The sequence below is a fragment of the Bos indicus genome, chromosome 18 (assembly GCF_029378745.1).
Source record: "Bos indicus isolate NIAB-ARS_2022 breed Sahiwal x Tharparkar chromosome 18, NIAB-ARS_B.indTharparkar_mat_pri_1.0, whole genome shotgun sequence".
NCBI classification, from domain to species: domain Eukaryota; kingdom Metazoa; phylum Chordata; class Mammalia; order Artiodactyla; family Bovidae; genus Bos; species Bos indicus.
This window is the reverse complement of record NC_091777.1, coordinates 15,618,752-15,632,442: the sequence shown is the minus strand read 5'-3', so window position 1 is coordinate 15,632,442 and position 13,691 is coordinate 15,618,752. Positions and strand designations below refer to the sequence as shown.

Below are 13,691 nucleotides of genomic sequence, written 5' to 3'. Positions count from 1 at the left end.
GGGGACCAATCGAGGAGCCGTCTGCTGGGTCCGAAGGCGGAGCTAGAGGGGGCGGGGCTTGGAGGGGCCGCAGAGTCACCTGACCGCGGGAGGCTCCGCGCGGGGTGGGTGCTTCTCGCTGCAGGCTTAGGGGAGTCGCCATGGTGAGTGCTGAGGGGCGGCGGGCCCCGGGCTGACCCTTTTCCCAGCCACTGCTTGCTCCCACCGTTTGGAACCGTGCAGGCGGAGTCGGGGCCCAGCAGCTGGGTCGGGGCTAATACCAGCCATGCTTGGCCTACGGGTTGGGGGACAGGCCGGGGAAGGCCGCAGGCGGGCCGATACGGGATCGGGGGCGCGGCGGCGCCTGGCCATGGCCGTTGCTCTTTGAGGGGGTGTATTCGCTCCGTAGCTCTGAGAGTCAGTAAAGGCCTGCGAGCCCTCTGAGTGGAGTTGGCCTCTGCCCCGCCTTGAGGGGATCTCTAGTGCTGGGTCTGGGCGTCTGGCTGGAACGGGGGCGTACGGAGGGCCTGAGGCTCAGAGGTGGCGTTGGGACCCGCCCAAAGGCTGCTCCCTTGCTGACGGTTCCACCTTTGTGCCTGGTAGTGCCTTCGTGTCCCTTTCTTCTGCAAGAAATACCTTCTGGAGGGTCCTTAATAGTGCCCGGGCCTTTTTTAGCCTCATAGGCCTCTTAGATTGCAGTGTGTGTCAGAGAATTCTAGGGACTGGCTTAGGTGAATTTCCTGGAAGGACTCATACTATCTGATATCCATTAATTCTGAGAGACAAAAAAGAGACTGCTTGTTTCCTTTAACATTTGTTCTTTGGGCGCCCTGGCTCTTTTACTGACTTCCCCATTGATAAAATCCAGGTCTTTTACTTACTGGAAGTAGGCATTCTCCTTAGCGCCTCTCCATGCTGGCAGCAAATCGTGGTGTAGCTGTTGGCTGGTGAACTTGAACTTCCTCAAAGTGTGAATCCTTGTGTCTCGTTTCCCCAAAGGCAAGTTGTCACTTGCATTTTATTAGCGTTTGACATAGCCTGTACTGTATAAATAATGTTTTTGCATGTTGGTGTACAGTATCCGTTTTAGTTATCTCACTATTCAGTTTGTGTAGACAGGCTTGTCAAAACCTGTAAGCCTGGAAACAGGCTTCGGTTTAAATGCACTAATGCCAAAAAGCAAAATGTTTGACATATATTGCTTGCATATAATATGATGCTGTACGAGGTGATTCTGCTTATTTCTCTGAATTCTTATTTGGGAATTGATATAAGAATGGTGCAAAAATTAAACTGGCGTTTGTTTCTCAACATTTATGGATTTCCATTTATAGTGTTTGTAATAGAAAAGCAGCTACTTGAGGATCTCTTGTATATCCCCGTTCTGTGCGTGAGGAACCAGTTTGGAACAGTGAGGGAGACACCCTGTACTGTCCTCACGAATTTGACTGGGAAAGAAAACTGCAGTAGTAGTCTTGTCACAACCACCGTCTCTGTGACTTGGGCAAGTCACTCATTCTTCTTTGAGTCTCCTTTTTGCGTCTGAAAATAAATGTTCTTTTTTTGGCCCTTCCCAATTCTAAAATCTAGGATTCAGTTCAATTTATCATGCATCTTGTGTGTCTTATGTCATGCACGGTGCTGGACCCTGAAAACGTAGCCCATGCTTTCAAAGAACTTAAGAGTCTAGCAGAAGACATGTTTACGGAACTTAATGTAGTACAGTTTGAGTACTGAGGACAGTCCGTCAGTTCAGTGCTGTGGGGCCACGAAAGGAGAGAAGGTTCTGGGGAGTATGGGAAAGATTACAGGAAGTAACATGTGAACTGAGATTCTGAGGACAGTGAGTAGGAATTTTCTAGGTGGAGAAGAATGTGTATTGCTAGTAGATAAAGCTGGGGGAAGTAAACGGTCGTGGTGTGTGCCATCATAGGATTCCTGGGGAAATTTATTGGTAAATGAAATTGGAGATGCTGGTGTTAAAATACATGTTTGGATGTTCCCATCCTTTCATCGTGCTTAGTTCTCCCTACTTCAGTTGCTATTTTGTGTCTTACCGTCATTTTAAAAATAGTGTTTTCATTAACATAATGAAATTCTGTATCTTTGTGAGATGTGTTATTTTCATTTTATAGTTGATTAACATTGCATTGTTTGATTACATCTATCTTGAAAACATCTATGTGAGTGGAGAGATCAACAAGTCTCTAGGATGGTTGTAGATAATTGCTGGTATCTATGGGGAATATAATAATGATGGGAACACTTAGGTGGATAGCTTATACTAACTGCTAAGTAATTTTCAAGCTTTATCGGTGTCATTTCACTTTATTACTCGTAACAATGATACAAGTATTTCTGTTATCCTTGTTTGCTGCAAGAGGAGATGAAAGCACATTGTTTGAATTGGAACTAGTTTTATAAGTGATATGTTCATAGTGACCTTTGTTTTCTCTGCACCTTTTAACTGTAGACTTGTGAGGGCTATTTAGCTTGAATGTGTGGGGTAAAAGAGGCCTAATCACAAATGTTAATTTGATCTTGACTCTAGTGTTTCCATTTTTCTCTGATATATATAACTGCTATGTACAGAGTCATTTGTAAATGACTTTTATGAGTGAGGGGTCATTGGTTACCTAATTTGTGTATAGTGAAATCGTGTTCATGTTAAACTGACTTGTTCAGTTCCATACTTGGCAGGAAGGGCATCTAGGTGTTCCTTTAGAATAGCCAGCTGCATTGTCTTACAAGTAATATGTAAAAGTACATTTATTCATTATAGCTTTATCTCTTTATTTTCTACATTTTGTATATATACTTTTCTATTAATTTTAAACCCAGTTGGTACAAAATAGAAAAAATTTGCTAATTGGCTTACAGATTACTGAGTGTAGTCAATTCTATACAAGTATTTTTGAATCGTTTGAAATCTGTTTATAGGCCTTCCCAGATGGCTCAGGATAAAGAATCCACCTGCCAATGCAGGAGACACAATGCAGAACCCGTGTTTGGGTTCGCTCCCTGAGTTGGGAAGATCCCCTGGAGAAGGAAATAGTAACCCACTCCAGTATTCTTGCCTGGAGAATCCCATGGACAGAGGAGCCAGGGGGACTACAGTCCATGGGATTGCAAAGAATTGGACATGATTTAGAGACTGAGCATGAACCCAGCCTTTTTATAACCACACTGTTATTTGCCATATAATTATACACAGTAGCCAAAAGGTAGTTCAGTTCAGTTCAGTTCAGTCGCTCAGTCGTGTCCGACTCTTTGCGACCCTGTGAATCTCAGCACGCCAGGCCTCCCTGTCCATCACCAACTCCCGGAGTTCACTCAGACTCACGTCCATCAAGTCAGTGATGCCATCCAGCCATCTCATCCTCTGTCGTCCCCTTCTCCTCCTGCCCACAATCCCTCCCAGCATCAGGGTCTTTTCCAATGAGTCAACTCTTCGCATGAGGTGGCCAAAGTACTGGAGTTTCAGCTTTAGCATCATTCCTTCCAAAGAAATTCCAGGGCTGATCTCCTTCAGAATGGACTGGTTGGATCTCCTTGCAGTCCAAGGGACTCTCAAGAGTCTTCTCCAACACCACAGTTTAAAACCATCAATTCTTCGGCACTCAGCCTTCTTCACAGTCCAACTCTCACATCCATACATGACCACTGGAAAAACCATAGCCTTGACTAGATGGACCTTTGTTGGCAAAGTAATGTCTCTGCTTTTGAATATGCTATCTAGGTTGGACATAACTTTCCTTCCAAGGAGTAAGCGTCTTTTTAATTTCATGGCTGCAGTCACCATCTGCAGTGATCTTGGAGCCAAAAAAAATAAAGTCTGACACTGTTTCCACTGTTTCCCCATCTATTTCCCATGAAGTGATGGGACCGGATGCCATGATCTTCGTTTTCTGAATGTTGAGCTTTAAGCCAACTTTTTCACTCTCCACTTTCACTTTCATCAAGAGGCTTTTTAGTTCCTCTTCACTTTCTACCAAAAGGTAGTACTATACTCAGATATCCATCAGCAGATGAATGGATAAACAAAATGGTATATACACACAATGGAATATTATTTAACCTCAAAAAGAAGGAAATTTTGGATTTCCCTGGTGATCTAGTGGTTAAGAATGTGGTTAAGAATTTGCCTGCCAATTCAGGGGACACAGGTTCGATCCCTGGTCTGGGAAGATTGCCACATCTTCCACATGCCACTGGGCAGCTAAGCCGAGAGCCCTAGAACCCGTATCCGCAGTGAGAGAGAAGCACCGCAAGCAGAGAGTAGCCCCATTTGCCACAACTAGAGAAAGCCCACTGAAAGCAGTGAAGACCAAGTGCGGCCATAAATAAATGAATTAAAGTTTTTAAAAAGGACATTTTGACATATGCTACAACATGGATGAACCTTGAAGATGTTATGCCAAGTGCAATAAACCAGACACAAAAGAATGGATGTTGTAAAATTCCCCTTATATGAGGTCCTAGAGAAGTCAGGCTCTTAGACATAGAAAGTGGTAGTTGCCTAGGGCGGGAGTGGGGTGGGAAGTTACTGTTTATTGCTCACAGAGTTTCCCTTTGGAAAGGTGAAAAAGTTCTGGAGATGGATGGTGGCAGTGGCTGTACAACAGTGTGAATGTACTTAATGCTGCCAAACTGCACTCTTAAAAATGGTTAAAACGGAAATTTTACATTGTGTATGTTTTACCACAATAAAAATTTTCTAACATACACGTTTCTAATGTGTATGTTTTATCACAATAAAAATTTCTGCTTATCTCAAAGCTGGCCTTCTGAACCTAGTGAAATCCATTGATTCTAATAATTGTTAAATCTATTGCATCCAGAGATAAGGAGCCAAAAAACCCAAACCGTTGCTTGGTCTCAGAGAACTAGCCCATGATGAATAGTGAATTTCATTAAGTCAGAATCCTTAAATGCACATGCTCCTTGTCAGCATTTTACACTATTAGTTTTGTTGTGTGAGTTAGTGTTCAGTGTAAAAGATATTGAACTTTTTCTTTTATATTTATTTATGCTTATGAAGAAGTATGCCCTAGGGAAACTCAGTTTCAAAACATTTTTACCACCCAAAACGGAAACCCTGTACTCTTTAAGCAGTTACTCATCCACTGTCCCTCCTGGTAACCACCAGTCTGCTTTCTGTTTCTATGGATGATTTTCCTATTCTGGATGCAAATATACCTCATTTTATTGTGCTTTGCTTTACTGCATTTTTTTTTTCCAAATTGAAAATTTGTGGCAATCCTGCATCTAGCAAGTCTTTTTGGTGCCATTTTTCTAACAGCATTTGCTCACTTTGTGTTTTTGTGTCACATTTTGGTAATTCTCACAGTATTTCATACTTTTTCATTATCATGTTTGTTATGGTGATCAGTTGTGATTGTTTTGAAGTGACACAAACTGTACTTACATAAGTCTGCAAACTTAATTGATAAGCGTGTATATTCTCACTGCCCCCTGACCAGCTCTTCTCCATTACTCTCCCTTTTCTTGAGCCTCCCAATTCCCTGAGATTCAACAGTATTGAAATTAAGCCAATTAATTGCCTTACAATAGTCTCTTAAGTGTTCAAATGAAAGGAAGAGTTGAAAGAGTTCAAGTGAAATCAAAAGCTAGGAATGATTAAGCTCAGTGAGGAAGACATGTCCAAAGCTTAGCCTCTTGTACCAAACAGTTAGCCAGGTTGTAAATGTAAAGGAAAAGTTACTGAAGAAAATTAAAAGTGCTACTCCAGTGAACACATGAATGAGAGGAAGGTGAAACTGCCTTATGGTTGATATGGAGAAAGTTGTAGCGGTCTGGATAGATGATCAAACCAGCCATCACATTTCCTTTAGCCAAAGCCTAATTCAGAGCAAGGCCCTCTCCAGTTCCGTGAAGGCTGAGAGAGGTAAGAAAGCTGCATAAGAAAAGTTTGAAGTTAGCAGAAGTTGGTTCATAAGGTATATGTAAAGAAGCCATCTTCATACCATAAGAATGCAAGGTGAAGCTGCAAATGCTGATGTAGATGCTGTAACAAGTTACCTAGCAGATCTGGATAAGGTAATTAATAACGGTGGCTACACTAAACAAGGATTTTCCTTGTAGACAAAACAGCCTTCTATTGGAAGACAATACCATCTAGGACTTTCACAGCTGGAGAAAAGTCAATGTCTGGCTTCAGGAACAGGCTGACTTGTTAGGGGCTAGTGCAGCTGATGACTTTAAGTTGAAGCCAGTATTCATTTACTATTCCTGAAATCCTAGGGTCCTTATGAAGTAGGGCCTGTGCCCATAAATGGAAAAACAAAGCCCGGATGACAGCATATCTGTTTCCAACATCGTTCACTGAATGTTTTAAGCTCACTGTTGAGACCTGTTGCTCAGAAAAGAAAGGATTGCTTTCGAAATATTAATAATCATTGATTACGTACCTAACACCCAAGAGTTCTGATGGAGACATACAGTGAGATGAATATTGTTTTCCTGCTAGCTAACACAACATCCATTCTGTAGCCCACAGATCAAGGAGTTATTTTGAATTTCAAGTCTTGTTATTTAAGAAATACATCTCAGGGATTTCTCTGGTGGTCCAGTGGCTAAGACTTGGCGTCCCAATGAGGGGGCCCAGTTCCATCCCTGGTCAGGGAACTAAATCTCACCTAAATCTCACATGCCACAACTAAGAGTTCACATTGCCACAGCTAAAGATCCCGCATGCTGCAGCAGAGATTGAAGATCCCACAGGCCGCAACTAAAACCCAGTGTAGCCAAATAAAAAGATTTCAAAAGGCTATAGCTGCCGCAGATAATAATTCCTTTGATGGATCTGGGCAAATTGAAAACCTTCTGGAAAGGATTCACTATTCTAGAAGCTATTAAGAACGTTTGTGATTCAAGGGAAGAGATCAAAAAAATCAACATACACAGGAGTTTGGAAGAAGTGGATTCCAGTCCTCATGGATGACCTTGTTTGGTTGAAGACTTCAGTGGATGAAGTCTTCAAAGTGGTCTTCCACCACTTTGAAATGTGGTGGAAATAACAAGAGAACTAGAATCAGATGTGGAGCCTAAAGATGTGACTGAATTGCCAAATCTCCTGATCTAACTTTAACAGATGAAGAGTTGCTTTGTATGAATGACTAAAGAAAGTGGTTTCTTGAAATGAACTCCACTCCAGTGAAGATGTTGTGAAGACTGTTGAAAATGGCAGTGCAGGATTCAGAATATTACGTAAACTTAGTGAATACAGCAGGGCAGTTTGAGGGGCTTCCCAGGTGGCACAGTGGTAAAGAATCCACCTGCCAGTGTAGGAGATGCAGGAGAGACAAGTTTGATCCCTGGGTCAGGAAGACCCCCTGGAGGAGGAAATGGCAACCCAGTCCAGTATTCTTGCCTGGAGAATCCCATGGACAGAGGAGCCTGACAGGCTACAGTCCAACGAGTTGGACATGACTGAGCTACTGAGCACACAGGGTTTGAGAGAACTGACTCCAATTTGGGAAGTTCTCTTTGGAAGGACTGATGCTAAAGCTGAAACTCCAGTACTTTGGCCACCTCATGCGAAGAGTTGACTCATTGGAAAAGAGTCTGACGCTGGGAGGTATTGGGGGCAGGAGGAGAAGGGGACAACAGAGGATGAGGTGGCTGGATGGCATCACCAACTCAATGGACGTGGGTTTAGGTGAACTCCAAGAGTTGGTGATGGACAGGGAGGCCTGGCGTGCTGCGATTCATGGGGTCGCAAAGAGTTGTACATGACTGAGCGACTGAACTGAACTGAACCATGGGTAAAATGGTATCAGACGATCACATGCTACAGAGAGAGAGAGATCGTTCGTGAAAGAGAGAGCCAGTCCATGAGGCAGACTTTATTATTGTCTTATTTTAAGAAATTACCACAGCCTCCATGACCTTCAGCAACCACCATCCTAATTACTCAGCAGCCATCAACATCAAAGTGAGACCCTGCACCAGCAAAAATTTGCTGAAGGCTCAGATGATGGTTAGCAGTTTTTAGCAATAAATTATTTTTAAATTAAGGTATATATATTATTTACTTCGACATAATGCTGTTGCAGACTTAATTAATAGACTACAGTACAGTGTAAACATATGAAACTGAAGAATTTCTGTGACTCAGTTTATTGCAATATTGCTTTTCTGCTGTGGTCTGGAACTGAACGTGCAATATCTCTGAGCTATGCCTTAATTTCATATCAGTGGAGTCACACAATGTGTGGTCTTCCATGTCTGATTTCTTTTACTTAAATAACCTTTTTGTAGTTCACGTAGCATCTGTCAATACTTCACTCCTTATGATTGAGTAATATTCCTTATATGTATATAACATAATTTGTTTATCCATTTGCCTGTTGATTCTTCAGTTGCTTTTTATTAAAAACATAATCTAAAACCAGCTTACTCATTCAGACAGTGAACATTTATGAAGCATCCATTATGTGTCTGGCAATGTGTTGGGTTCCAAGGACGTGCAAATAGCCATCATTTATAATTATAATGTGATGCCTGCCGTAGCAGAGGTGTAAACACAGTGTTTATTCAACATAAGGATGGAGTGGTTAATTCTGTTCACAGGTAGATCTAATTCATTTTGCAAGCAGATTTTTCTGATGGCAAAAAGAAGACTGTACGGATGTATTTTGTCTGTTATAACTGTAGCTGTCTGTATTTGAAATGATATGGTAGATCCTTGAGGGAGTGTACTCTCTGTGGTGTTCTACTACAAGTCACTGTCAACAGTTAGCTATTTCATTTCCAAGCTGTTTAGTCCCTCATTATATATTGCCTAAGAGGATATGTGTTCTCATAAACTAGTTCCTTGGTCTTCCTAAAAATAGACTAAGATGCAGATGAAAGGTAGTTTAGGAAAAAAGGAAGCTTTTAGAGATTTGGGTTAGACTACTTAACCACCACAGATTGGTTATGTTCTGGGTGGATTTAGAGTGTATTAGGAGAAGGCAATGGCACCCACTCCAGTACTCTTGCCTGGAAAATCCCATGGACGGAGGAGCCTGGTAGGCTGCAGCCCGTGGAGTCGCTAGGAGTCGGTCACAACTAAGTGACTTCACTTTCACTTTTCACTTTCATGCATTGAAGGAAATGGCAACCCACTCCAGTGTTCTTGCCTGGAGAATCCCAGGGACGGGGGAGCCTGGTGGGCTGCCGTCTATGGGGTCACACAGAGTCGGACACAGCTGAAGCGACTTAGAAGCAGCAGCAGCAGAGCATAGGCAGCCATAAACCACCACCTTCTATTTCTTTGAAGACAATCTGCTACAGGAATGTTGAGTCAGTTTCTGAGAAGACATTCTCTGTATCTGTTAGTTTTCTCCTTCAGCAGTCTTATGCTATTAACTTCAGTAACGGCATGGCTCTCTGTTCAGTTGTCAAAAATTGATAAATGAGTCTGAGATGTAGAACTGGAATGAACCTTATATGAAAGCTTTGTAAATGTAAACTATGGCTGGACCTATAAAAATAACAGATTTGCTTGACGAGAGTTCTAATGACACATTAATGGGAGATTTAAAAAATTTTTTTTTAGCCTACAACACAGCAGTCACCGCAGGATGAGCAGGAAAAACTCTTGGATGAAGCCATACAGGCTGTGAAGGTCCAGTCATTCCAGATGAAGAGATGCCTGGTAAGATGACAGTGTGAGAGGCACAGTTGTAGTCTGCGTGTTCCTGGGAATGTTAGGCTGTGTTTTCTAAAGCCTGTGGCACTACTGCTCTGGTAAATCTAATATTCCGCCTCAGCTCCCTCAGGCGCTGTGTGGAGCAGTTTCGGTAGATAGCCCTGTTGAAATATTTATTTACCTTTATACTTGTGGTTTGAAATTGTCTGTCTTCCCTACCAGAATGTAAGCTCCATGAGGGTGGGAGACCCTGCCTTCTATTTATGCATCACTGTATTATCTCCATATCTGACCTGAACTACTGGCCTCATCCTCCAAACCTGAGGAGTACTTGACATATAATAGTTGCTTAATAAATATTGGTTTTAAATGCTTTCAATTTGAATTGTTCAGCCTTTCCCCTCTATCTTGAAGGCTTTTATTTCTGTCCTGAACAGATACATTTTTTTGCAAGAACTACCTTAAAAACTATTCATATTCTGAAAGAGTAGATTATCTGTGTAGAAACTATAGATTCTCTGGAATAAAATTTAATAAATGGAACCAAATAGGCTGGTACTTAAATTATAAGTTTCTGTGTTGATGATGATGATAATATCTTGCCTTTGTAAAGTGTCTTAGAGTTTCTAAAGCTTAGTAATAATATGCTCTTTTAACCAGTTGTATCTATTGTATTGTTTTTCTTGCAAACCAGTTTGTAAAAACAAAACTCTTGGAGTGGAGAGAATGGGTGGCATGGAGCTTGCTATTGCTTGCTCCTGTCTCTTTCTGTGTATGAACAGTGTTTCTGTATCTAAAGGAATTGTCTATGTTTATGTCTTAAGTGGGGCATATGGACATTGTGAGGAGAAAAGCATACTTAAAGAGTAGTCATTCCAGACATCTCTGAAGAGTGTTTAACCTATGACCAAGCCATTGTCAGAATAGTAACTTTCTTTCAAAAGAATCAGTATGCCAGTTTTCTTGCTTACAGGTAAAAGATAAATTAATGGAGCTATAGTTTAATAGTTGCCAGGACTAAAGATTTGAGTTATTGCCAGGAAGCTTGTGGTCCTAGATAAATGAGATTTGCTAAGCTTTGCAGCCTGGTGAGGAATTACGTTATCTTACTCTTTTCAGTAAAGTGAAGGCAAGGTGAAATTAAAACTTGATTTTTATGTGATTAAAATAATTTAGGTGCTGTATACTTTTAAAACTGTGTAATAGATCCTTGATTAAAATTTGTATAGCCAAGTTAAATGTTTATTTAAGCATTCTCACCAACGCTCTTGGTTTTTCTGTAGGACAAAAACAAGCTTATGGATGCTCTGAAACATGCTTCTAATATGCTTGGTGAACTGCGGACTTCTATGTTATCACCAAAGAGCTACTATGAACTTTGTATCTTTTGAATGTTGAAGAACATTTTGATCATACTGTTTTCTTGATAAGGCTTATTTGCTTGTTCCCTAGGTTTTTTGGAAGTTGTATTATTTCTCATTGTCTTAATCAAGTAGTACTTCTCCCTGCAAATGTGCTGAGAAGAGTATCAGAAACACCTTTTTTGTGCTTACACTTCTTTATGTGGCTTGTTGTTATATTTCAGTTTTCAGACTACTCATGAAGGATATTGAAAGTATTAAGCAAATGGTTTTTTAATGCTAAGATTTTGTCAAGCTGGTCTCTGACATGTAAAGGACATCAATGATTTGCCATTTCAAAACCCTTAAGTAGTCTCACAGGCAATCTTATTTTTATTGTTTTGCTTTACCAGACATCTTTAAAAACCCTTAAAGTCAGGAAAGCCCAGAAGAAGTTCTGTCTTTACTTAATGTAAACATGCTTTCTTACATGACTAACATTTAGGAAATTTGCCCAATATAGGAGTTCCCTGGTGGTTGAGTGGTTAGAATTCTGGGCTTTCACTGCCATGGTCCAGTTTCAGTCCCTGGTTGAGGAGTTAAGATCCCACAAGCTGTGGGGCATGCCCCCTGCCCCCAATAAATAAAGAAAAAACTGCAATACCAAGAAAAGAAATTTGCCCAATTTAATGAGTCCAACAAGTTGTAGAGTCAACATTCTTAGGTTGACTTAGCTTTAAATCCTTAATGATAATTAAAAGATATGGCTATTTCTGATGAACTGCACTACTTGGAAGTTTACCTGACAGATGAATTTGCTAAAGGAAGAAAAGTGGCAGATCTCTATGAACTTGTACAGTATGCCGGAAACATTATCCCAAGGCTGTAAGTTATTAAGATTCTGTGGGCTTTTATGTCTGCATTTCCCACTTTGTGTTACATCCTTTAAAATCAGTGGGTTTAAGGTTATTTAATTTCTTAACGAATTGAGGTTAACATTTTGATAGTGATTTTTTAAGGCTGTGAAGTATAAATAACTATTTATTATAGATTATTGAAGAACTTTGAAAATAGAAAAAAATGGACATATTCTAATTTCCGGACTACTAGAAAAGTTAATATCGTGACAGTTATGAGTCCTAATGTGTTTAAAGGTGATATTATAAATAAATGGAAGGGTGTCCGTAAACAGTTACATTTTAAATTAGATGATATTTTCTTTATTGTGTAGGAGAAAACCTGCTTCCTGTCTTGTTTATTTCATGTTTGTATATATTGTGTTTGAATATAGTCAAATTCTTGAGTATTTTATTTCTAATCAAATGTTGCCTCATTCCTCTAGTTACCTGTTGATCACAGTTGGAGTTGTATACGTCAAGTCGTTTCCTCAGTCCAGGAAAGATATTTTGAAAGATTTGGTAGAAATGTGCCGTGGTGTGCAACATCCCTTGAGAGGTCTGTTTCTTCGAAATTATCTACTTCAGTGTACCAGAAACATCTTACCTGATGAAGGGGAGCCAACAGAGTAAGTGGTTTTCTTTCTTGATTTAGGTGTAGTATTTTTATTGTTGTTGTTGTAAAACATATAAAAAGTATAGAAAAGTATATAGAAGAAAATAAATATCAGTAATTCTCCTACCCAGAGTCAGCCACTGGTAGCATTTTGTTTATAGATTTCCTTTGAGACACAGTATATGTGATGTGATATAAAACGTACTCTTATAAAAATTATGTGTAGATTATTAGAACCTGCTTTTTTAATTTAGCATAATTGAGAGCATTTTTCCATTCCATCAGATACTCTTTGAAAATAAGACTTTTTAAATGAGCTACATTTTGAAAATTGTATTTGTGATAAAATAACGAAGTATGTTTAACTTTTTTTATGAGCTAGCCAGTTTTCATATTGTTTCTTGAATGTCTAATCAGTTTTTATAATTTAGCAACTTCTAGTTACCCCAGAGTATAAGTGATTTTAATTATCTGTGCACACAAATTATATATTAACTCCAAAATGGGTGGGGATGGGGCGGGGAAGCCATTCAGAGAGAGCTGTGTCTTATGCAACCAGTATTCTAGCATCCGAGTCCGTTGTGCTTTTATCCCACAAAGATGGCAGATGGTCTGTATCCAGTTGGGTGAACTAGTCACATGACAAATTCCCTTGATTGAGGAACTTATTTCCCTTTTTAAAAAGTTTCTATATTCATTTATTTCTTATGTGTATATTTTAGTTGTTTTTAGTATATCTACATCATTTCCTTTTTAAATGAAAAGCTATAATAAAACTTTAACCATGCATATGACAAAAATTTAAATGGTGTAGAGAAGATAAAAATTTAACAGTGTAGAGAAGACGGTGAGGTTATTTGCTGTGTTATGATATGATTCAGTTTTTGAGTATTAATTTAGTAATCAGCAAAAAGTTTTGAAAACTACTAATTTCCCCATCTTAGGAAATGTAAAAATAAGCAAGAAATACTTGGTCTTTTACCTTACAGAACTTACAAAGTTTACAGTTCAATTGCAAACATAAAATACTCAATAATAAAATGAGTTAACAGTGACACAAGTGTCCATTTTCTAAGGCTTTTTGAATTAATGGAATACAATTCTAAGAACAAGTTTAGTTGGCCCAGGAAAAGGAGTGGTTAAGTTGCTTCAGTTGTATCAGACTTTTCATGACCCCATGGACTGTAGCCTGCCAGGATCCT

At 39.9% G+C, this 13,691-nt stretch overlaps 1 protein-coding gene across 2 annotated transcripts in view; it reads left to right on the top strand.

Annotated features, from left to right (window-relative positions):
• Positions 1 to 37: 37 nt before the first annotated feature.
• Positions 38 to 13,691, top strand: part of VPS35 (VPS35 retromer complex component) — a 33,309-nt gene continuing 19,655 nt past the window's right edge. The window contains exons 1-5 of one of the 2 annotated variants that reach the window (XM_019979460.2): positions 38 to 143; positions 9,545 to 9,643; positions 10,921 to 11,017; positions 11,739 to 11,862; positions 12,320 to 12,502. In XM_019979460.2, the coding sequence (XP_019835019.2) occupies positions 141 to 143; positions 9,545 to 9,643; positions 10,921 to 11,017; positions 11,739 to 11,862; positions 12,320 to 12,502 (506 nt within the window). In that variant the 5' untranslated portion in view covers positions 38 to 140. Of the gene's footprint in view, positions 144 to 733; positions 979 to 9,544; positions 9,644 to 10,920; positions 11,018 to 11,738; positions 11,863 to 12,319; positions 12,503 to 13,691 lie in introns of those variants that run through there. The other variant, XM_070770508.1, reaches the window with a different exon arrangement.